General features: G+C 44.7%; 1 protein-coding gene across 6 annotated transcripts in view; it reads left to right on the plus strand.

The window, feature by feature from the left end:
* Window positions 1-26383, plus strand: part of MYRIP (myosin VIIA and Rab interacting protein) — a 213889-nt gene that overhangs the window by 145489 nt on the left and 42017 nt on the right. For all 6 annotated transcript variants that reach the window (XR_010842607.1, XM_067044556.1, XM_059075853.2 and 3 more), the window contains 2 exons: window positions 6214-6361; window positions 13034-13662. Coding sequence is in view for 5 of the 6 variants with exons in the window: in XM_067044556.1 (XP_066900657.1) it covers window positions 6214-6361; window positions 13034-13662 (777 nt within the window). In the remaining variant the exon portion in view is untranslated. The remainder of the gene's footprint in view (window positions 1-6213; window positions 6362-13033; window positions 13663-26383) is intronic.

Consider the following 26383-nt stretch of genomic DNA (forward strand, 5'->3'; position numbering starts at 1 on the left):
GTCACATCTGGACGTGGGCAGGAAGTCCGGGTGTGAGTAGACCTTTTTGTTTGTCATCCCCAACCACAAAGCACAGTGTCCTTCCTGTGCCCCAAGGGTCTGGGCCTGCCACGGCTGCGGTAGAGTCACCAAGCCCGTAAAATACTTTGGTATGTGTTTCAGCAGCCCCGGCAAGGATGTGTGGAGAATGGGATAGAGGCTGGGCCCTCGGTGTGGAGATTCAGCAAGAAAGAGCAGGATTGGCCAGCAGGGCTGGTGTTCTATCAGCTGCAGGTGCCCACAGTCATAGCACAGGGCAAGGGACAGGGCAACACACAGGTGCAATTTAAAACTGGAAAGGCAGAATAAAAAAGAATGAAATAATGCCATCTGCAGCAATGTGGATGGACCTAGAGATTATCATACTAAGTGAAGCACAGGGAACTGTATTCAATATCTTATAATAACCTATAATGGAAACAATCTGAAAAACTACATATATGTAAGTGACTCACTTTGCTGTACAACTGAAACTAATACAACATTGTAAGTCAACTACACTTCAATTAAAAAAAAAAACTGGAAAGGAAGCCATGGGAAAAGCACCCCATCACATGTTATTTCTTTTACTCTCCACCAAAAGGTGGGGACAGGTATTATTGGGCCCATTTTTATAGGTAAAGAAACTATAGTTTTAGCATAACTTGCCTAAGCTCCCACAGCTAGTGATCAGTGGGGTCAGGAGTTGAATACCTTTTTCCTGTTCCAAAGCTTTTGATTTAGCTTCCTCCTCTAAAATGTGACATCAGTGGACTTGATCCCTAAGGTCCCTTTCATCCCAGAGATTCTAGGTCTGCACTGTCCAATATGGTGACCACAGACACAAGTGACAATTTAATTAAAGTTAAATTTAAAATCCAGTTCTTCAGTCACACTGGCCACATTTCAAGTCCTCAACAGCCCCTGGGACTGGTGGCTACTTTATTGGGCAGTGCAGATACAGAACATCTCCAGCCTCCATGAAAAGTTTTCTTACACAGCTCTGGTCTAGGGAGCTAGATAAAGACAGAGCAAGAAGCAGAGGGCATAAAAGCAGAAATGCTTCCGGAGGCTGGCCAGAGCCTGGACGTGAACCAGCAGGCCAAGCCTCAGTTCTTGGGGACTTCGAGGAAGGTGGCTCTCCCACCTTTCCACGAGCTGTTCTCGCCCCAGACGCTCATCTTCCTCATCTGCCTGAGCCCCACTCCAGGGGCGCTGACTCACAGGGTCTGGGGTGGAGCTGGGCATCAGTACATTGACCCAAAGCTGGCGGGGGATGCCGGCAAGCTGCAGGCTTAAGGATGGACTCTTCGTGATATCTTCAGGAGGGCACCCTGACCTACAGACCCTGGATGGCCCTAAACCAGTGGTCTCCTGGCAGTGCTTCCTCCTTTATCCTCAGTTCTCCAAGGACACCCTGGCTCCAGGGGTAACTATGCAGAATCCCATAACGCTGCAGGCCTCCCTCCTTGGGCTTAACTGCAAAACCCAAACTTAATCCATCCCCATGCTGACAGGATTTCTCATCTATTCTCTTGAAAGAAAGTTCAGTGTGATTGTCCTCTTTTTAATTTCCTCCTTTATTGTGTGGTTCTCTGCTATTAGGGGGGTCAGTGCAATCTAGCTTTCAAAGCCTTAAGATGCAATATCCTGGAAGGCACCAGTGCAGGGGTTATAATTCATGTAGCGCCTATCTCTTTGGGCGTATGTATATAAAAAGTCGTCTCTGTATTAATACGGTGATCCTACTGATAATAATGATGACAGCAGAGGCTGGGCATTCACTATGCCTGGGGACTAAGGTGCATCTCTGTCTGACTCTGTCTCTTCTCTATCCTTCCCTATTTTCCTCAGCCTCTTCCCTTTGTGCTTTTGTCATTTTCCTCCCTCACATTTGCTCACTCCTTTAAATGACTATAGTACAGACCTAAAGTGTTTTTCATTATTGTTATAATTATTGGATTGAATTTAATGACTATGCCCGACCCTAAAAATACAAAGCAAAGCTATGTCTCAGTTGTTATTCATATGAACACTGTTATCGATCCCTTTACCCATAAACCCCTGATATTAAAAACATTCTCTCCCTGTCTTATGATGTAGGCTCCTTGAGAGCAAAGACTTATTTTGAAGCCATGATCGGTGCCCCAGGGAGCCTGCCCTGGTGGCGATGATGATAATCATTGCAGTCATAGCAACAATACACCATTCCAAGAAATATAGGGAGAACAGGATGCTGCTGCCCACACGGGGACCAGCGGCTGCAGAGGAAGATTTAACAAAGGTAACTGATGATCACACTGCAAGTTTTGCCTAAAGCTTCAGAACCAGCTGGTTTGGATGGCAGGTCCTGCTGGGTTGGAGCATGTTAGCCAGGAGTGCCTTGTCCCCGGGCTTTCAGCAAAGGGTGTCAGGCACAGCAGCAAGAGGGCATGGAAGAGCATCACCTCGGAGCCAGACAGACCCAAGGTCAAGCCCTGCCTCCGCCCTGCACCAACCTTGTGCTTGGGCAAGTTAATTCAGGCTGCCACAACTCACTCATGTGCACCCAATTGGACTGAGTGAGGGGATGGAGGTCTTGCCCTGGCTCAGTGGCAGAGCTTAATAAATGCTATCATTTTGACTGATATTTACTGAGTGCATTCTGTATGCTAGACATGGCACTGGTTCCTTTCTGTGGGGAAACTGAAGCTTAGAACAGATCCTCCCAAGATCCCACATAGCAAGAGGAGCTGGCATGGACCCTCTACCCAACACACTACCCATTCATGCCCAAAGAGTGAAGAGGCGGGGCCTGTTTGAACTTCTCAGTCCATCTTTGCAAGGCTTTGCTGGCATGCTAACATTCCTGAACCCATGGACTCCACCCTCCATGCCCAGCCCCCCAGCATGGACATGCAGACACTGTAACTCAGGCCCGCCCGACCTGACATCACCAGCCCTGTTTCTTCCATGGACCCTAGGGTGGTTAAGAGGAAGAAAAACAAAAGCTGTGGGTGGGAACGAAAGGGTGGGCACAGAGGGCCCAGCCAGGGAAACAAGGCAAATAAATTAATCAAGTAATCCCATGACTTCCCGAGCGCCACAGAGGTTGAACCAACTGGCAAGTAAAAGTGTCGTGGTTGCGCCATCTTCCGGGCAATACGTTTACTGCAATGAGTTTGTGGCAAAACTGGATCTAGGGTCTGGGGCTTTTCCACCCTGGCTGGAGACAGCAGGCCAGCAGTGTCCTGAGATGCGCTGGAGTCAGCTCTTTGGGGATCTTTGTGATTGTCAGGGTATAGCTGTTTTTCCTAGTGTGAAACAATGGCTTGCCTGAAATAGATTACAAAAGCCTGGCATCCTCAACTCGCGAAAAACATAGATCCCATCTTCCCTGTTGGGACCACAGAAGAACTTTTCATTTCTTGATCTTGGCTTTTGTAGGTGAGGGAGCATTTTTGTCCTATAGAAATGGAGCCCAGCCAACTCCTACAGACACACACATACAGAAATAAAATATTGTTTGAGCCACTGCAAAATGAAATACTATCATTTCCTCTCTTTCAAACATGTATTCAGTGATTTACAGTGAGAAGTTTGAAGATAGAAAAATAAAGACCAGGGTATAGAAAACAGCTCAGGTGAGGCTGCAGTAATACTGCACCTGGCAATAGGCCATCAGCTCCTTAGGGCCACACCTGTGTCTTACAGCCTACAAATTCAGTCACAAACATGGGACCATCCCAAAAGACCATCCCTGTCTTCAAGGAGCTCACAGTCTGTGGAGGAGTCCATATGTTGGAATAGGACTGTAGGAGAGAGAGGAAGAGCCGTGCGATCACACAGAAGGGGGTTCTTCTTGCCAGTCCAAGGTGGGAGGCATGTCAAGGGTATGTTCCCCTGAATATATGGGGGTTTGCCATGGAAGGATTTTTTTCTTCATTTTTAATAACTTCACTTGCCAACAGACTGTCACCCTTAATCTCTGCCTCTGTGATAGCTGCTCATCATCTGTCAAGGATTTCACAAAATTATAGATAGCTCCCTGAATACCCAACCCCAAGAAAACCTTGGTTGTTGTGAAGTATCAGAGCTGTTCAGGGTGCTAGAGACAGGGTCAGTGCTTGCTGTGCTCTCGGAATGATGGAACTGGTACGCAACTGAGAGCCACTTGACATGTGTGTTAGCTTTTCTCGCCTCCAGGTAAGACCTCGCCCTCCATGACATAAGTGAGGATGACTGTGGGCTTCTTCTTTGTTTCTCTTGATCCCCAGTGTCATCCAAGAAGTTAGTAAGATCATCATCATTATCATCATCAGGCACTTCTGAAAACCTATCCTGTAGCCTGCCCCAAAGCACATTCACTCCACAGTAAACATTCATTGATTTCCAGTTCCGTACCAGTTACTGTGCCAGGGGCTGAGGATGTCACCATTAGCAGTCCATTAACTTCCCTCAGTTGCTTGCACCAGGCAAAAACACAGATGTTGCAATACAGTGTCATAGAAGCAGCCAAGACCCTCAGCCCAGCTTGAGGAAGTGGGTTTTCCAAACCCCGTGGCCTGTTTGAACTGAATGCACACTGAAACTCATCTATCGATAAGAGCGGGACAGCTCCTCCACTCCTGGGCTGCATTAACCTGTGACCGCTGCATCGAACGGCAGGTCTGGAGACCCGTCATACTCTCTTCTGTAATCAAAGGGGTGGGAAGCAGTTTGTGACCCTTGGTACATAGCTTAAAGCGTTCCGTATTTGTTATGCAAACCCATCTTCCTCCTGGATCGGCCTCAAGGTCTTGTGAGGGGAAATTTCCTATGACTCTTTCTGGACCAGAACTGGCTGTACCACGCTCTCCAACAAAGTGCGCCAGATGCCCTATGTCTGCGGCCTGTTGGGCCCTGGCCTAGCCTGCGATGATGGTGATGCTGGGGCTCGATTCTCAGCCCTCTCTGAGTCTTTTCTCAGACTGGTTAACCATCCTTCGGGGCAAGGCTACAGAGTGCATTGTCCTCTCCCAAAACCCTGGTCATGATGCTCGATTTTCTCACCTATATATCCTGGATCCGGTGTTTGCTATCCTCCTTTGTTATTCTCAAACACCTTTTTAAAGCTCACACTTATTATGCAATTACTGTGTGCAGAGCAAGATTAGGTTTCTGCTTCTCAACAAATTGAGTCACTCAGCCAAGGTGTTGTAGCAGAGGTGGTCTTGGAGCCCAGATACAGCTGAGTCCTGAGTCCAGCCTCAGCCCCCCGAGAGCCCTGCCCACAGCTCTCCAAACATGCTCCCCTCTTGTCTCCTACTCTCAGGACCTGTGGCGGGAGAGGAAGAAAGTGACCAAGATGAGCCAGCCAGTTCCTCCTGGGAGAGAAGGCAGCAGGGCTGTTGTTGTTGAGGTTGGCCAGCTGGTGGCGCCAAACTGCCTGGGGCCTGAGTCAGAGATGGGTACCTCGCTTCCTATCTCAGAGATGCTTTCATTCCTGTTTCATCCATATAAAAAGATCAAAGTAAATCACCAATAGAAGGGAATTCTTTCATTAAATGACAATGGAAAAAATTGGTCTCTTTCTGTTTGATGAAATTCCCTATACAGAACATTTGAGCTTCAGATTCTCAGTATAACATTTGTAACATACAGAAATGATACAACTCAAACATGTTTCTTGTCAGTCATTTGAAACACCTTTTCTACCACTTGCCCTTAGGTTAGAGTTTATTTTCCTTCTTCTAACTAAATGGGAATATGTTGCAAAGGCTCTGGGCTTGTGGACTGATCATCCTTGGTTCACTTGTCTATTGCTGCACTTAGATTGTGCTATAACTTTCTGCTTACACTGCTGAAATGCTTAGGTTTGGAGGTCTCTGAAGAGAAGATGCTCTCATTTTCATCACCCACAGTCGGCCCTAAGAAATCTTGGCCGAGAGAATGGCTGGGGAAACAGGAGCCATGTGAGAACCTGCTCTGTCGGATTACACCACATCTCTGATGCTTTCTGGCAGGCCTGCGTGCTTGCAATGGAATAAACAGGAACCATTTGTGCCATTATATGGCAATGATGCGCTGATCTGCAACTTCTAAACCTCAACACGAGAAAAGCCATTACCATCAGCTGTGTCTTCTCCATGCAGTGGGACGCCCGCAGATCTGAAGGCACTCCTCCTGGGGACTGTGCCTTACAAGGTCACCCCTTCCCCTCTTTTCTTTCCACAGCGCTCACAGTCTGCATTCTCACTCAGCAGAGAAGATGCCCTGAGGACCTCTTCACTGGAGGTTGCATCGAGGCAGCCGAGGGACCAGCAGCCAAGGGAGGAGGAGGCATTGCCCAGCTGGAAGAGCGTGGACAGGCTGGATGAGACAAGTAACTGTTCTAAGCAGCATGTGCTTGGTCTGTGGGTTTCAAAAATGCTGTTGGGAGGCTTCTCGGCTGTCATGTGGTTGCTCAGCCCTTCCTACCATCAGTCTGAGTGGGGGTGTGCCCATTTGGGACAGCTGGACCACCAGGTCATGAGGTCTCTCACACAGCACACAATATATAACGTGGACATGTTTCCCACATGGGCAGTTTTCCTTCTGAGACTCGTGAGACAGTGGGCAAGTGTGTTCAGATCACTTGGCTACACAGGCCCCCTTCAGCTATGTGTTCTATGTGGACTAGGAGAAGGTGTCTTATTATATGTAGGCCAGGAACACCAATCCAACCTAGCAGGCATTCATTTCAGTATCCAAGATAACCACAGCTAATGTGGTCCTCAAACATTTGCAGGGCTTTTCAGCTACTCATGGTAATAAGTGTCTCCACACCATAAAAGTAAACAAATAACAACAAAGAAAGAGCATTTCAAACTTCAGACTTAGAAACTAACAAATTTAGGGGTATTATAAGCACTTCTAAAAGACACTCCATTTCACAAAACCGTTCCTGCTGAATTATGAGCATTCCAAAAAAATTTGCAAAGGATCTTGGTTTTCAAAACATGATTTTGTGCATAAATTTCTCTAAACTAAGGCACCCATGTGTAATTTATCAGTTGCACAGAAACAAAAAACTTAGTTCAACAACATCACACATAGAAAAATGATTTCATACTCGGCTCAAAAATCCATGCATCTCTCAGGATGATGATTTAAAATAAAAAATATAAGGCACTTGTATGGAAAACTGCTGGTTTTTCTGAGGACTGCTCGGTCCTTGACATGCTAAAATGTCCAGGCCAACCCCAGAAGTCTTGAAAGATGTCTGATCTGTTTAGCAGGAAGCAGGTTATTCCCTGGGGGGCACTTCTCAGTCTCAGCAGAGCACAAATGTAGAACAGAGGAGGGCCAGAGGCAGAGGTCATCTTAGAAGGATAACCTCAACTGGGCAGTTCTGTTTATTTTCAGCAGTTCTGTTTATGCCTCAGGGGAAGGGTTGGCTCTGGAGCCTGTTGGTCCATGGTTGAGGTCAGCTGTAGGGGACACTGTGGGCTGAGTAAACCCACCTTCAGTCTTCAGTCTTGACAGTGCTTACAGCAAGTAATGCATATCCCCCCCCAAACACATTTTCACTTCGTAGACCTTGACTGCGCATCTGCCATATACACAGCATGTGCTCATTGCTGGGAAATAAAGATCAGGGGACAGTTCCTGGTCTTGAGTTTCTAACTGTGAGTTGTCTGCACAATCATGAAAGAGTGAGAATTTGGAGAAAGGAGAGGATGGAGGAGAGCAGGGTCCCAGAGGGTGTTCCAGTGCATGAAGGGAATATGGTACTGGAGCCCAGGCAGAGCACTGAGAATTTCCCACAATGCAGCTTGACAACCAAGGTTTTCACAGAGTTGGGCATTTATGGAGCCATCCCTGCTTTTGCTGAGATAAAAACTGGCCAACTTCTAGCTTTCCCAGAGCAACATGCAATCTGGAATTACAAAAGGCAGAAGAAGAGAGGAGCTGGTGATGGGCAGACCCCAGCCCACCATGTAGTGGGTGTTGGAGGAGGGCCCAGGACCACATCTACAACACAGCCAACCCTGGAGGCAGGCACAGAGTGGCATCACTAGGGCCTTCTCTCTTTGGCTTCCTCCCATGGCCCCAGGAGAGGCTGCAAACAGCTGGACTCATGTAGAGCCACACATCAAGTGCCCCATCTTCCCCTGCAGCCTGTAGGTGCCTGTGTTCACAAGAGAGTGGTCTTTACCAGCCCAGGATGGGTTGCAGAACTGGCCAGGGGCTGGGGGTCCAGCAGTGAAGAAGAGATGGCCCTGCCCTCAAGGAGCTCATGATCAGGGGTGGGGGATGGGGGGCGGGATAGACAACCACAAAAATAAGATGTAGTTTAAGTGTTAAAAAAAAAAAAAGAAAGCTTTTTGGCAAAGCTCAGAGAACAGAGTAGCCAGCTCCTCAAGGAGAGAAGGCCAAGAGTGTGCCACTGAGAAGAAGCATAAGATTCAGAGCCCCAAAGATGGTCCTGAGGGCAGACTTAGTGACTAATTGTAAGGCCCCAAGGATACACCTTTCCCCTGAGAGTGAATGCTCCACTGATGGAGCAAGTCTGCACATTTGCATCATGTGGGTGTCTGTTTGGCTTACCCCAGAAATGGACCCTAATACGAAGATCCGAGAGACAGCAGAAGCAAGAAGAACTACAATCCTGCAGCCTGTGGAACAAAAACCACATTCACAGAAAGAGAGACAAGATGAAAAGGCAGAGGGCTATGTACCAGATGAAGGAACAAGATAAAGCCCCAGAAAAACAACTAAATGAAGTGGAGATAGGCAACCTTCCAGAGAAAGAATACAGAATAATGATAGTGAAGATGATCCAGGACCTTGGAAAAAGAATGGAGGCACAGATCGACAAGACGCAAGAAATGTTTAACAAAGACCTAGAAGAATTAAAGAACAAAAAACCAGATGAACAATACAATAACTGAAATGAAAACTACACTAGAAGGAATCAATAGCAGAATAACTGAGTCAGAAGAACGGATAGGTGACCTGGAAGACAGAATGGTGGAATTCACTGCTGTGGGACAGAAAAAAAAAAAAAAGAATGAAAAGAAATGAAGGCAGCCTAAGAGACCTCTGGGACAACATGAAATGCAACAACATTAACATTATAGGGGTCCCAGAAGGAGAAGAGAGAGAGAAAGGACCTGAGAAAATACTTGAAGAGATTATAGTCGAAAACCTCCCTAACATGGGAAAGGAAATAGCCACCCAAGTCCAGGAAGCGCAGAGAGTCCCATAGAGGATAAACTCAAGGAGAAACACGCCGAGATACATAGTAGTCAAATTAACAAAAATTAAAGACACAGAAAAATTATTGAAAGCGACAAGGGAAAAATGACAAATAACATTCAAGGGAACTCCCATAAGGTTAACAGCTGATTTCTCAGCAGTAACTCTACAAGCCAGAAGGGAGTGGCATGATATACTTAAAGTGATGAAAGGGAAGAACCTACAACCAAGATTACTTTACATGGCAAGGATCTCATTCAGATTCGACGGAGAAATCAAAACCGTTACAGGCAAGCAAAAGATAAGAGAATTCAGCACCACCAAACCAGCTCTACAACAAATGCTAAAGGAACTTCTCTAAGTGGGAAACACAAGAGAAGAAAAGGACCTACAAAAACAAATCCACAACAATTTAGAAAATGGTAATAGGAGCATACTATCAATAATTACCTTAAATGTGAATGGATTAAGTGCTCCAACCAAAAGACACAGGCTCACTGAATGGATACAAAGACAAGACCCATATATATGCTGTCTACAAGAGACCCATTTCAGACCTAGGGACACATTCAGACTGAAAGTGAGGGGATGGAAAAAGATATTCCATGCAAATGGAAATCAAAAGAAAGCTGGAGTAGCAATACTCATATCAGATAAAACAGACTTCAAAATAAAGAATGTTACATGAGACAAGGAAGGACACTACATAATGATCAAGGGATCAATCCAAGAAGAAGATATAACAATTATAAATATATATGCACCCAACATAGGAGCACCTCAATACATAGGCAAATGCTAACAGGTGTAAAAGAAGAAATTGACAGTAACACAATAATAGTGGGGGACTTTAACACCTCACTTACAGCAATGGACAGATCATCCACACAGAAAATTAATAAGGAAACACAAGCTTTAAATGAAACAACAGACCAGATAGATTTAATTGATATTTATAGGACATTCCATCAAAAAACAGCAGATTACACTTTCTTCTCAAGTGCACACGGAACATTCTCTAGGATAGATCACATCTTGGGTCACAAATCAAGCCTCAGTAAATTTAAGAAAAACTGAAATCATATCAAGCATGTTTTCTGACCACAACGCTGTGAGATTAGAAATCAATTACAGGGAAAAAATGTAAAAAACACAAACACATGGAGGCTAAACAATATGTTATTAAATAACAAGAGATAACTGAAGAAATCAAAGAGGATCTCAAAAAACACCTGGAGACAAATTACAATGAAAACATGACGATCCAAAACCAATGGGATGCAGCAAAAGCAGTTCTAAGAGGAAAGTTTATAGCAATACAAGCCTATTCAAGAAACAAGAAAAATCTCAAATAAACAATCTAACCTTACACCAAAAGGAACTAGAGAAAGAAGAAGAAACAAAACCCAAAGTTAGTAGAAGGAAAGAAATCATAAAGATCAGAGCAGAAATAAATGAAATCGAAATCAAGAAAACAATAGCAAAGATCAATAAAACTAAAAGCTGGTTCTTTGAGAAGATAAACAAAATTGATAAACCTTTAGCCAGACTCATCAAGAAAAAGAGGGAGAGGACTCAAATCAATAAAATTAGATATGAAAAAGGAGAAGTTACAACAGACACCACAGAAATACAAAGCATCCTAAGAGACTACTACAAGCAACTCTATGCCAATAAAATGGATAACCTGGAAGAAATGGACAAATTCTTAGAAAGGTATAACCTTCCAAGACTGAACCAGGAAGAAATAGAAAATATGAACAGACCAATCACAAGAAATGAAATTGAAACTGATTAAAAATCTTCCAACAAAGAAAAGTCCAGGACCAGATGGCTTCACAGGTGAATTCTATCAAACATTTAGAGAAGAGCTAACATCCATTCTTCTCAAACTCTTCCAAGAAATTGCAGAGGAGGAAAACTCCTAAACTCATTCTATGAGGCCACCATCACCCTGATACCAAAACCAGACAAAGATACTACAAAAAAAGAAAATTACAGACCAATATCACTGATGAATATAGAAGCAAAAGTCCTCAACAAAATACTAGCATTCAGAATCCAACAACACATTAAAAGGATCATACACAATGATCAAGCGGGATTTATCCCAGGGATGCAAAGATTCTTCAATATACACAAATCAATCAATGTGATACACCATATTAACAGAAGAATAAAAACCATATGATCATCTCAATAGATGCAGAAAAAGCTTTTGGCAAAATTCAACACCCATTTATGATAAAAAAAACTCTCCAGAAAGTGGGCATAGAGGGAACCTACCTCAACATAATAAAGGCCATAAAAAAAAAAAAAGATCTGAGGGACTATAGTTTATTTGGAGGTGAACCTGGAACCACAGGAAGGAGAGTAGGGATATGATACAGAGAAGGGAAAATAGGCAACAAATGACTTGTTATGAAGCAGGGTACGACCTTGGGTGATGAGCTTGCCCCACTCGGGAACTCCAAGAGTTCCAATGGGCAAGGGAGCTGGGGTACTTATCCCCTAGCTCCCCAGTCATTGGTCAGGGCTGCTCCCAGGAGGTGGTGATTCCCTCCTGCCTCAGGGCAGCCAGCACAGGCTCTGGCAACCAGAGAAAGCCTTAGGAAAAGCAAGATTGCTGCTCACTGGCCATTACTAGCTTCAACTGAGAGAGAGCCTGAGGATTTCTGGAGAAACCCGGATGGGCCCTTTAGTTGCTGCCTTCTGCAGTACCTGACTGTCGATCTTGGGGCATGGCACTGGGGAAGATGCCAACAAAATACAGCCCTTTTTCCCAGAAGACCTACTATTATCACAGGTAAAGCCCATAACATGTCAAAGCTAATAATAACCTGGTTAGCCTCTCTTTTGAATGTTCACACAGTCAGTGGAAACAGTGTTGTAGTACTGTAGAGGAACTATAGGGTATAGATGCAGGGTATAAACATATTTGTCTTCTATACACATGTACAAGGAGTACACAGGTGCTGATCCAGTCAGGTGTTAAATAATAATGGTATAATTCAATTCAATAGATGGAGGATAAGAATAGTTGGGGGCCCTCATTGTAGTAGGCACTGTGATGGATGCTTCACATATGTTGTCTCATAAAAATCCTCTGACAGGCCGGGAGAGTCACACTGTTCCCACTGACAGGTCAGGAAACAGGCTCAGAGATGCTCTCTGACCAAGGTCACCTGCTAGTAATGGCCAGGACTGGGGCTCAGCCCTGGCTCTGCCTGAATTCAAAGTTCTTGTTCCTTGCCCTGCCCTACAGTGGCCTCATTTATAGGCAAGGGGGAAAGATCTGTTAAGAATTCATCTTTTGCTCTGAGCAGGTATGTATAACACACTTTATGAGCCTCACCTCATTTCATCCTCTCAGCAGCCCAGAGAAGTATTGGTTGGTGAAAAGTGCCCTTTTCACCAACCAGAGACCCAAGCTCGGAGACTCACACAGCAGCTAAGTGGCTAAGCGTGCTCTCTGCCCTGGCCCTCTGACTTCCCAGCCTCTGCTCTTTCCTCTGCACAAGCTGGCTTTGGGACAGTGCAGGCCAAAGAGATGACTGAGACCCAGACCCTGCTACAGGGCCCTTGTCATCGGGAAGGAGGGCCCAGCCCTGTGCGTGATCAGCCAGAACCCAAGTTGGATCATGGAATGAACCAGACAGTCTGTCACAGCAACTCAGGGAAGGAGGAGGCCACGTATGGGCGGGGAGACCAGAAAGTGCTCTAGGAAGAGGGGCACAGGGGAGGTCTTTGCGGGGCCCCTTGTTCTAAGGCAGTAACAGCCCCTCTCTGATTTCTCTCTCCCTCCTGCCTGCAGATGTGGCCCCAGTTTTGCAGAGCCCTGACGGGAACTGGATGGCCCTGAAGGATGGGGCTCTGCCCCCAACCCGCCTGCTGGCCAAACCTACGAGTGGCACGTTTCAGGCCCTGGAGGCGGCCTCCAGCATGGCATCTGCCTACGATGAGATGGGCTCTGACAGCGAGGAGGACTTTGACTGGAAGGAGGCCTTGAGCACGCTGTGCCCACAGCCCCAGATCCTGCCCAGGAACCCCCAGCCTCAGTCCATGCAAGCCCAGGGCTCAGAGCAAGGCGCCTCTGCCTACTCCGGGCTCTCCCCCAACCCCGAGGCCATGTGCTCTGACTCAGAAACCTCCTCGGCAGGCTCTTCCCGGGAAGCTGGGCGCCGGGCCAGGCTGTCCTGGTTGCAGAGGAAGGCCCCCAGGAATCCCTCAGCCGAGAAGATGCACCTACAGGGAGAGCTAGATGTGAACTTCAACCCCCAGGCAGCCAGCAGGGAGACCTCCGACAGCAGCGAGCCTGAGGAGGCCCCCCACCCCACAGATCGGAGGGCCAGGAGGTGGAGAAGGGCCCGGGTGGGCTCGGAGGAGCCAAGCAAGGAATTATCTTCCTCCAGCGGCCATCCCCCGGAGCTGGACACACATCAGGTAATAAAGCTGGGTGCGTGCAAGCACACACACATTTTTCACTAGGCTGTGCCCTCCTCCAAGCATGAGTGGTGTGGAGAGTCCCGGGTTCAGAATCCATAGAACCGGATTCTCATCTTGGTTTTGCTGCTCAGTCTCAACTCCTGGAGGCTCCATGCCCTCCTCTCTGGAGATGAAAGCTTAGAGTTCAAAGTGGGTTTGCAAAGTGTGGCCCCCAGACCAGCAGCTGCAGCAGCACCTGGGAACTTGTTGGAAATGCAGATCCTCAGGCCCTGCCCCAGAGCTGCTAAATCAGAAATTCTGGGGATGGTGCCCAGGCATCTCTGTTATAACAAGCTCTCTTGCTGATTCTTCTGTGCATTAAAGTCTGATGGCCACTGGTGTGGGGTTAAGGCTATGGGGTTTAGAGTCAGCCTGCTCGAGTTCAAATCCAGCTGTGTGACCTTGGACAAGGCATCTTTTTAGGTCTCAGTTTCCTCATTTGTCAAATGGGGATAATATTAGAACCCACTTCAAAGAATGGTTGTGATGAGTGAATAAGGTAACTTTATAAAGAGCTGTCCTAGAACACAGCACAAGGGCACAGCCAGTATTGTTTCAGTGTGATAATTCAGGGCACAGTTTACTAACATTCTGTGACTTTTAGTCCCCATCACAAGCCTCCTCGGAATCCTCAGTGCCGCCTCCCTCAAGGTTTACCTCATGAACCACCTTAGAGAATCTGATTAAAGCTATAGAATCTCTCCCTAGAAAAATGGACCTGTACGTACAAACACACACACACACACACACACACACACACACACACACACACACACAACTTTGCTTACAATTTCAGGTAGTTCATGGGCCCCCAACCAGATTACTTTTACATTGTGAATAAACCCTGCTCATCCCCAGCTCTATGCTTGTGATCGTGCTGTGTCCTCGCCCTCACCTCTTCCTGGTTGTGATCACCATGAACTGAATATTGAACTTTGTGATGCTGACTCTGGCCTTCCCATAGCAGTATTTTCTAAACTCAAAAGGACACATGTAGCCTGGAAAGTTTAAATGCCTAAAAACAATGGATTGCACTATTTGAAACTGTGACCCTTATGGAAGATCTAGTTATGTTGCCTCTGCTTTCTATAGGCACATCATCACTGCTACTTGCATTACTATCAACTTGACTTTTTAGGCTCCTGGAGAAATCACACCCACTTTCTGAATGTCATTGCATCTCCCATAGTACCCAGCTACCGTGCCTTGCATTCTTAGTTTGGGTTCCACCAAAAACAGGTCTGGAATTAAGGATTTGGATGTAGGTTTATGAGAGAGGCGATCCCAGGAAACCCAACAGTGAAACGGGGAAATGAGAAAAGCTGATGAAAATACAATATAGGCAACTGGGGCTCCATCCCACCAGGGACCCGCTGAGAAGTCATGTGGATCACAGCTCAGAATTCTCCTACTAGAAGACGGGGAAGAGTTACCTAGTCTCCCATCTCCCACTGGTAGAGAGAGCTCCCACCCAAGGTGGGCATAAACTCCATACACAGCCAGGTTTGCATGGATGGTGCCTGAGAAATCCCTCAGATGGAAAAGAAGAGAGAGAGCCGGGTCTGAGGTGGGAAACTATCAGTGAGCCACAGATCGTCCCCTGTGGCTGCAGGCAACTCATGTAGGTCTGGGGGATACAGCCTGGGACATCACCAGCCTCTGCTACAGTGACCTTCTATGAATTGTCAGCCAGATCCCTGATCCTGGGGCTTCCATTAAGACAGTTGTGAAAAGAAAAAAAAAATTAAAACAAAAGACAGTCGTGCACTCAGAGGTCCTCAGGTCACAGAATTTAGCATCAGCGCTGCCTGACCTGCTAATATGTTGCCTAGGAATTTGGTCCAAGCTCTCATTTTCTCCTCTGTAAAATAAGATCATTAGGAATCTGCCATGTGAGATTACTGTGATCATAAATGAGAAATATAAAATTCTGTTCAACTGTGAATCATTATCATCTAGCTCAAGTGGAGACTGTTTTCCAGGGACTCTGGGTGACTTGCCTCAAGGGATATTCTTGAGAGTTGTCTGCATGATTCACTGGCAGGTATAAAATGCCACCTATCCACCATAACTAGGTGCCTGAAGCTCCCTATTTATTCTGAGGTGGCTTGTAAGTTGTCTTCTGCTGTTAATCCTTGCAAGGAGTCAACAGGGAGAAGGCAAGGGCCAGCAGAAAGGATCCAGGACGTCTGCTGTCTGCCTCCTCGGCAGTGTCCTTTCTCCACCACTAGGTGGCGATGGCGTTGCACTTCTGGGGACTTCAAAACCCTGGCTCTCCTCGTCCTCCCTTCTATTTAGTTTACTAGGGCAGTTCTCGACCGCCCCCACCAAAAAAGTATATGTATATATATATATATATATATATATATATACATATATATATATACACATATATATACATATATATGTATATATATATAAACTATTTGCATACTTATAAGTTATATAAATAAGTGAATATAAAAATTATTAAAACATACAGATATAGTCTTCTTTGACCACAATCCTAAATCCCTGCCATCTCTCCACAGATGACTACATTTGTATTTGTGCATCATATATGTATAGCACATTTAGAAATATAGTTCTGTAAATGTATCTGTGTTTTAGCAAAATCGGCATCCTACTCCCCATATTCTTCCACCTCTTTCTCTTAACAGTATGTGATGGAGAAGTCAGCACACAGACTCTCTGCACAGTCCCTGCAAAAGATTGCATCACGGTGGTCTTCAGCGGGGAGTGTGGGAGTGGGAGCAAGCCGTTCAGGGCACAAGCAGTAAGAGTGCATTGCCTGATGAATTTTAAAACAATAATAAATCCAATCAAAGTCAGTCTTTTTAATTATCACCTTGCACCAGGCACGGACAATTCTAAGCAATGCTAATGGTAAGAGAACTTTATCAGTATTGCTCCAAATATCGCGCCCAACCTCCTCGGTTCTTCACTGTTCCAAGGTGGGGAGGAATCCACAATCAATAGTTCCCATAATGATGGACATTCAAGACTTTTTCAATGTTTGATGTTAGAAACAATACTGCAGAAAATATTGTTGTGCAAAGCTCTTTACACAAGTACAGGAGTAGAATTTCTGACTTGAGGCATAGATGGATCTTTAATTTTAATGAGCACTTGCCAAATTAAACTCCCAAAACTTCACAGCAGTCTACATAGCCATGCACCATAGAGCACATTTTCTCATATTGTCAACAATACTCAGTGTTGTCAGTATGTTAAACTGTTGCCAACTTTATGTGAGGAAAAAAATATATTTCTTTTTAGTTAACATAGTTACTACTAAGATTGAGCACTTTTTCCTATATTTACAGCTATTTGCATTTTTCCTTCTGTGAAAGACACATTTATAAGTTTCTTCTATTATTTTGTCAGACCAATTGTCTTTTTCCCCTTGATTTTTAGGAATTAGTTTTATTTTCTAATTATACTGTAGATGTTAGTTCTTTGATGGTTACACAGTGAAGATACTCTCCCATTGTCTATCACTTTCACCTTAACTTTATTTAAGTATGCTTTACATGCAAAAATTTTTGTTGTTAATAATTTATCAGTTATTTTCTTCATTTCCTTTAAATTTTGTACCTTGTTGGAGAAGGTTTTAAATCTCCAAGGTTATTAGAATATTTTCCTAATACTTTGTAATTTTGTATTTTACATTTAGCTCTTTAGTCTATCTGTACTTTACTTTGGGGGACGATATGAGGTAAGATCTAACCTTATTTTTTTTTCAAATTAAATATCTGTCATCAAATCATTATTAAATAATTCATCCTATACCTGCTATGAGCAATTTCCTGAGTCACAGAAGCCATATTAGAATCATAAACCCATTCCTTAAAACATGCTGCTCCGTGAGAAGCAAAAAGAACTACAATCCTGCAGCCTGTGGAACAAAAACCACATTCAGGGCTTCCCTGGTGGCGCAGTGGTTGAGAGTCTGCCTGCCGATACAGGGGACGCGGGTTCGTGCCCCGGTCCGGGAAGATCCCACATGCCGCGGAGCGGCTGGGTCCGTGAGCCATGGCCGCTGAGCCTGCGCGTCCGGAGCCTGTGCTCCGCAACGGGAGAGGCCACAACAGTGAGAGGCCCACGTACCGCAAAAAAAAAAAAAAAAAAAAAAAAGATGCTGCTCCTTGACCTGAGATCCAAGAGAAATTTATCTCATGGGTCCTGTGGAGAGAATGCAGAATACAGCACCCTCCACAATAAACTGCTTCAGACGAACACACACTTTGGAGGCTGCTTCTCACAGTGTCCCTCAGTGTGGACCAATACATCGCTCCGGGGACAACTCAGTCGGGTCAGGTCTACGAGGGGCCAAAATACTCTGACCTCTGCTGCTCCGGGTTGCTCCAGGATTAAGTTGTAGGATCTGTAGAGGAGTGGATGGCTGCCTCCCCAGGCCCTGGCTCGTGAGTGCTGTGCAGCTCTGAATTCAAAGGGATGCACCTGACACGTGCCTGCAAGACCTTGTATGTTGGGGGTAGTATGGCAACACCCCCACGCCCATGAACACTGAGGCACCTGACGGGTCCACCCACCTCGGAGGTGTGTCAAGAGAACGCTCCCAAGCAAGCCCTCAAATCTTCTCAAATTGTGTTTGAATTTCCTCCAGTACACAGACCAAAGGGTGACAGTCCCCAACTCCCCATCCCCAATTCTTCACCATTGATTTTCATACTTTTTAGGTGTGGAAACTTCCTTTAGATGAAAATTTAAAAAGCCTCTCTGAGACAAGGCTGCCGTTCCCCCCATGCCTCTCCCTCCCACCTCCACAGCAGCCTAAGCAAGTACAGATCATAACCTGCAAACAGTTTAGAGCAAGTATGACCAAATACCCCCTTGACAGCAGAAAAATCTTGAGTCAAGTATCTGTCAAGTGATTCCCCTTATTGGTGAGAATTGCTGGGTGCGCCCTCTAAGACAAGCCGGTTGCAGAGAACGGGTCTAGAAAACAATGAGACATTTGCTGTATAACCGTGTTTCTTAAACATTCCTGTGTCATAGGCCCTTTTGAGAACCTGATGAATTATTAAGTCTTCTCCCCAGTGGGGGGAGAAATGTGCATAAGCACAAGCGCTCAGAGCTTTACATCTTTAAACAGGACTCTGTTGGATATTAAGGATCATCCACCAAAAATACTGACTTTTCTTTTGGTATATTTAACTTATAGCCCTACTTTGGGCAGATATCAAATAGAGGGGCTACCTGTCAGTTAAAGCCTTTACTTACTTGTGGCAGTAAAACTGTATTCATTCCATGAGGCAAATGTTGAGCTCTCTATATGGCAGGGACTTGAACCGAGCCCACTCACAACAGATAACAAGTCGTCTGCAATGAAAAGAAGGGAATCTGGAACACCCCTCAGCCCTGCTGCCCCAGCCCCTACCCTGAAGGTCATCTTGTGATTGTTCAGGAGACTCTTCCTACCCCTTCTGAGATTCTGACTCTCACACCTGCAGTATGGTCCAGGTTCTGAATAATCATCAAAATCCAAGGATCATGTAACTTAGTCTACACCCAATGCCAATCCAGAGTCCAAGAAAGAAACAAAGATCAAATCCACTGTTAATGCTGCTTCCTTCCTAAAGGATTTTTCCACAAAGCAATAGCCAACTGTGGTCAGCATGAAAACAATTGTGTGTTAAATGCCTGTTCCTCATGTAAATATTGACCTGAGAAGTCCAGGCTAATGATTTTCCAGATATTTTATACCAATTGCCATAATTCTAGGGAATAAATGGCTGCTGTTTCAACAAATGGCACAGTTAATTCTGCCAGATAGGAGATTATAAAGGGAAAACAGACTAGAAGCAGAGCCCATCCGTCAGAGGGATTTGGGTTTTGGGAGAGGGAGATGTGACCCAGATTTGATTAAGGTTTTGTTTATTTTGTAATCAGTTTTATAATATGAAGGACTCAGAGAACAGCTTGGGATTCACACCAGGACAACTGGCCTGTAATTATAAAAGCTAAAATTAAGGCTTCCAGATGACACTCAGGTGCTAAGTTCCCATAACCTCCTTCACCAAATTCATCCCCAAGATCAGGGCCCCATATCTGCCTTCTGTGCAGCTCCACTGACCCAACTCAGACCCTTCCAGGTAGAGGAGTTCTTCTTGAGGCAGGAAGATTATAATATTATAGTATTAAATCTGATAAAATTCCAGGTTCCATCTTCCAGGTTCCATATTCTTTTAAATGCCTTATTCCCCAGAGTACAGCATGTGAATAAATCTAGTTTTAGGTTAACAGCAATACACTGGGAGAGGACAAACCTCTGTCTTAAGGCACCAGAGACAGAACTTTTTCGAGTCCTCGGAAGAAACAGGTCAACAGTGGAGTCAGCCAGCCCCAAGGCTCATTCTGCTCTTCTTGGATTCGGGATAAATATGCCAAGGGATTTGCAAGTAAAACTATGTACATTTGTCACGTACAGTGCCTCTAGGGTTAGTTAACCTGTTGGGGCTTTTCTCTGAAGTTGACTAAAATGATATCTAAAAGCAAGCTTCAGAAATTCTGATTTTTTTAGGTCAGGTTCAGTATCTTTCATCATCAGGGGCTGGGGAGAGCCGCCAGGACACCAGGATATATTCAATGAAGGCTGACATGTAACATCTGAGAGTAATTCTTTAGCAGGGCTCTTTTTAAAAAGATGGAGAAAACCCAGAGCCTCCCACCTCCCCCTCAAATGACCTGGCAGTTGAAAGCCAGGCTCTAGGAAAAAGTGTTGCTAGGACTGCGGTTGTTTAGCCTGGAAGACATTGACATTGCCCCCTTCAAATGTGTGGAGAATTTTGATGAGGATGATGATAAGGCTGAGTAGGAGAAAAACTGCTTTGAATTAAAGCAGGCAGGATTTCAAGGTCTATAAAGACAGACCACTAGGGCGACTGAAGGTAAGGACAGTCCTCTGAGTCTGTGGCTCTGCTAACTGTTCTCCTTCCAGGAGCATGGTTTTAATTTGGAGCTTCTAGCCTCATCTTAGAATAATGCAAAGAGCTTGGCCTTCAGGGTCAGGCCGTCTTCAGCTCAGCCATGCACTAGCCACCTGACCTTGGACAGCCTACTCAACCTCAGTGTCTTTGTGGATACAGAGGGAATGACTGAGACCCTTGAAGGAGATCCTGTGTGCCTCGCCGAGGGCAGTGCTCACCCACATGGCTGTGCTCAGCTGCGAAAACTGTCCAGTTCTCACATACCCATTGCCTCCATTTATTTCCATCTCTTTGTTTTTCAACCTTGAGAATTCACAGATTACTCAAGAATTTTTCAGAGGATATCTAGTTTGAGAACAGCTGCATTCAAATTTAAATACTGTCAAGGTAAGAAATCTTTAGCACCACCAGAAGCATAAATGCAAACAAAGGAATGGCGATCCATGGCAGCACTCAGCTGTAAGGTGGTTGCCCTGGTAATCCAGAATGTTCCTTTTTTTTTTTTTTTTTTTTTTTTTTTTTAGGTTATCAGTGAAATGAAAACCAAAATTTAAAAATTAGTATAAAGAACTTGCAGATCACTGAGAATAGATTAGAAGTCTCTTGCTTAAGAAAATGTACTAGCTTATCTTAATGAGTATTCCGTCATCAGGTATTTAAAATTTTACATCTTTATTTAGCCAGAATTTCCATGTCCCACACACTAAATGGAAGTGTGCAAAGAAAAGGCAATGTTTTGATTTTCCATAACAGCCTTAAATTTCTTCATCAGCCTCTGCATTCTGAAGAGCCGGGAATGTAAGCCAGGCAATCCATGGAACACTTAGCCTCTTGCGATTTAATCAACTTTCTGTTTAAAACTGTATTTTTTTTAAAGTAAATAACTCGTCGTCCAACCCCTCCACTTTCTCTACCTTCACTGTCTTGTGGGTGGGGAGGGGGGCTTCTGGTGTCCTCTTAGAGCTGAGCAGTGTCCTCTGGATCCCTGCAGGTCTCTCAGTGATGGGGCCCCTGTTCATTAAGTCATCCCGCTCCTGGTCCCCGCCCAGCATCCCCCACCAGTGTCCAAGGCTCCCTCTCCTGTGTGCTCAGTCAGAAACCAGGATCTCTCCCTCAGGCCCCAGCTCGGCTCCCACTTTCATCCGCTTCGCACACGGCTGTCCAGCCCCAGGGCAGCTACCTCATTTCCACTGTAGGAAGCCCCTGGGTGCTCACCTTCGAGCCACACCAAAGATCTTCCATGAGCCAGCTTCTGGATGTCCTTGGGTCCACCCAGGAGCCTGGGAGACATTTGACAGATAAAGCTCAGTTACTTAGGTGGATGCTTAACCCTCTGCAGTCTGACCCAGGCTTGTTTTCTCCATACCCCCAAGTTCCCCACTCTCTCCACTTCTGAGCCTTATTCCTCTAACTATACTGAGCAGTTTCATACACCCTGGGTCTTAGTGATCCTGCTGCTTCCTCATCAAGAATGCTTGTCCCCATGTCTACATATTAAAATGCTCCTCACCTCTCAAGAACCTGCTCAGAGACCATTCTTCCCGTGGAGCTGCCCCAAGTCCTCAGACCGAGGGACTCCTCCTTCTCAGGCATAATGGGGGCGTTACTCACCTCTCACAAGGCCCTCATCATGATTCTTACTCGGGGCCAGAAAAAAAAATTATCATTTCCAAGGGACCCTTTTTCTTTCTTTCTTTTTTTTGTGGTACGCGGGCCTCTCACTGTTGTGGCCTCTCCCATTGCGGAGCGCAGGCTCAGCGGCCATGGCTCATGGGCCCAGCCGCTCTGCGGCACGTGGGATCTTCCCGGACCGGGGCACGAACCCGTGTCCCCTGCATCGGCAGGCAGATTCTCAACCACTGCGCCACCAGGGAAGCCCGACCCTTTTTCTTTTATCAATCCAGTGATTTTTTTTCATTTCTGTCATCTGTCTCCTTCTAATCACTTTTATATAGACAGCTCCCTTTAGCATTTGTCCAATTACAAACTGTATCAAGCAAATTTGGTGCACAAACATCATAAAGAATCTGCCACACATCTTTTTAGCAGAACAGGATGGTCTAGATTCTTGTTGCAAAATATGTGTGATGAAGCCCTTCTTGTTGAATGACTAACTGAATGAAAATACCATCTTTTCTCTTATCCTGATAAATATGTTGTTTACTCATCGATTCTTGGGTTGAGAAAATTCACCTAGGACACTGTCATCTGAAGATTCTTAGTCTGAGATTTTACTTATACAATCAATTCCATCATCACTGTTAAAGTCTGGGGAGCTGCTCTTCTCTTTAACTTCATCTTCTGAGTCATCTAATTGTGAAATGTTCTCTGTTCTATTCCTTTGCCATTATGAAAAATTTTGAATTCTCAACCATATACAATGAGCTAAAAGCAGACTCAAAATGGTGATGATTTATTTTGCTGTTGAATCATCCTGCTAGGTAATTCCAATCTTCTGTTTTATTATTCTAGTCTCTTTTTAGCATAATTGGAAATATTTGATGAGTAATGATGAAAGATAATTGCCAGGATGATGAAACAGCAAAATATTTCAAAAGATAAGGAAAATGAGATCATAGAAATCCCTTCATGTGTCTTAGATTTATAAAAGGGTCCAATGAACCCAGATAGTAATTGCAAAATAGAATGAGTTTTATTTACAAAATTAGTACATTGTCTCTTTGTTCGTTGGGAGTCCTTTAAGAAAGAATAAAAGCCACGAAATACCAAGCCTTATAGATAGATAGAACAACTTAAAGAGGAAACTCAAAAACTAATACTGGGGAGATTGGTTCACGATGGTGGAATAGAAGGACATGTGCTCACTCCCTCTTGCGAGAGCACCAGAATCACAACTAACTGCTGAACAATTATCGACAGGAAGACACTGGAACTCACCAAAAAAGATACCCCACATCCAAAGACAAAGGAGAAGATGCAGAGATGTAGGAGGAGCACAATCACAATAAAATCAAATCCCATAACTGTTGTGGACTCACAAACTGGAGAACAATTATACCACAGAAGTCCCCCCACTGGAGTGAAGGTTCTGAGCCCCACGTCAGGCTTCCCAACCTGGGGGTCTGACAACAGGAGGAGGAATTCCCAGAGAATCAAACTTTTAACACTAGCAGGAATTGATTGCAGGACTTCGACAGGACTGGGGGAAACAGAGACTCACCTCTTGAAGGGCACACACTAAGTTGTGTGTGCATCAGGACCCAGGGACAAGGAGCAGTGACCCCATAGGAGAATGAACCAGACCTATGTGCTAGTGTTGGAGGGTCTCCTGCAGAGCTGGGGGGAGGCTGTGTGGCTCACCACGGGGACAGGGAAACGGGCAGTGGAAGTTCTGGGAAGTACTCCTTGGCATGAGCCCTCCTGGAGTTGGCCATTATCCGCACCAAAGAGCCTGCAGGCTCCAGTGCTGGGTTGCCTCAGGCCAAACAACCAAAGGGAGGGAAGTCAGCCCCACCCATCAGCAGACAAGCAGATAAAAGTTTTCTGAGCTCTGCCCAACAGAGCAACACCCAGCTCTACCCACCACCAGTCCCTCCCATCAGGAAGCTTCCACAAGTCTCTTAGATAGCCTCATCCACCAGAGGGCAGACAACAGAAGCAAGAACTACAATCCTGCAGCCTGTGGAACAAAAACCACATTCAAAGAAAGATAGACAAAATGAAAAGGCAGAGGATATGCACCAGATGAAGGAACAAGATAAAACCCCAGAAAAAAACTAAATGAAGTGGAGATAGGCAACCTTCCAGAAAAAAAATTCAGAATAATGATAGTGAAAATGATCCAGTACCTCGAAAAAAGAATAGAGGCAAAGATCAAGAAGATGTAAGAAATGTTTAACAAAGACCTAGAAGAATTAAAGAACAAACAAACAGAGATGAACAATACAGTAACTAAAATGAAAACTACACCAGAAGGAATCAATAGCAGAATAACTGAGGCAGAAGAATGGATAAGTGACCTGGAAGACAGAATGGTGGAATTCACTGCTGTGGAACACAATAAAGAAAAAAGAATGAAAAGAAATGAAGAAAGCCTAAGAGACCTCTGGGACAACATTAAATGCACCAACATTTGCATTATGGGGGTCCCAGAAGGAGAAGAGAGAGAGAAAGGACCCGAGAAATATTTGAAACGATTATAGTTGAAAACTTCCCTAACATGAGAAAAGAAATAGCCACCCAATCCAGGAAGTGAAGAGAGTCTCAAGCAGGATAAACCCAAAGAGAAACATGCCAAAACACATAGTAATCGAACTGACAAAAATTAAAGACAAAGAAAAATTATTAAAAGCAACAAGGGAGGGGCATCCCTGGTGCACAGTGGTGGAGAGTCCGCCTGCCGATGCAGGGGATACGGGTTCGTGCCCCGGTCCAGGAATATCCCACATGCTATGGAGTGGCTAGGCCCACGAGCCATGGCCGCTGAGCCTGCGCATCCGGAGCCTGTGCTCTGCAACGGAGAGGCCACAACAATGAGAGGCCCACGTACCGCAAAATAAAAAAGCAACAAGGGAAAAATGAAAAATAACATACAACGGAACTCCCATAAGGTTAACAGCTGATTTCTCAGCAGACACTCTACAAGCCAGAAGGGAGTGGCATGATGTTTTTAAAGTGATGAAAGGAAATTACCTACAACCAAGCTTACTCTACCTAGCAAGAATCTCATTCAGATTTGATGGAGAAATCAAAACCATTACAGACAAGCAAAAGCTAAGAGAATTCAGCACCACCAAACCAGCTCTACAACAAATGCTAAAAGAACTTCTCTAAGTGAAAAACACAAGAGAAGAAAAGGACCTACAAAAACAAATCCACAACAATTAAGAAAATGGTAATAGGAACATACATATGGATAATTACCTTAAATGTGAATGGATTAAATCCTCCAACCAAAAGACACAGGCTCACTGAATGGATACGAAAAAAAGACCCATATATATGCTGTCTACAAGAGACCCACTTCAGACCTAGGGACACATTCAGACTGAAAGTGAGGGGATGGAAAAAGATATTCCATGCAAATGGAAATCAAAAGAAAGCTGGAGTAGCAATACTCATATCAGATAAAATAGACTTTAAAATAAAGAATGTTACAAGAGACAAGGAAGGACACTACATAATGATCAAGGGATCAATCCAAGAAGAAGATATAACAATTATAAATATATATGCACCCAACATAGGAGCACCTCAATACATAGGCAAATGCTAACAGGTGTAAAAGAAGAAATTGACAGTAACACAATAATAGTGGGGAACTTTAACACCTCACTTACACCAATGGACAGATCATCCAGACAAAAAATTAATAAGGAAACACAAGCGTTAAATGAAACAATAGACCATATAGAATTAATTGATATTTATAGGACATTCCATCAAAAAACAGCAGATTACATTTTCTTCTCAAGTGCACACATTCTCCAGGATAGATCACATCTTGGGTCACAAATGAAGCCTCGATAAATTTAAGAAAATTGAAATCATATCAAGCATCCTTTCCGACCACAATGCTATGAGATTAGAAATCAATTACAGGGAAAAAAATGTAAAAAACACAAGCACACGGAGGCTAAACAATACATTACTAAATAACCAAGAAATCAAAGAGGAAATCAAAAAATGCCTAGAGAAAAATGACAACGAAACACGATGATCCAAAACCTATGGGATGCAGCGAAAGCAGTTCTAAGAGGGAAGTT

Source organism: Kogia breviceps, chromosome 10, assembly GCF_026419965.1.
Source record: "Kogia breviceps isolate mKogBre1 chromosome 10, mKogBre1 haplotype 1, whole genome shotgun sequence".
Lineage (NCBI taxonomy): Eukaryota > Metazoa > Chordata > Mammalia > Artiodactyla > Physeteridae > Kogia > Kogia breviceps.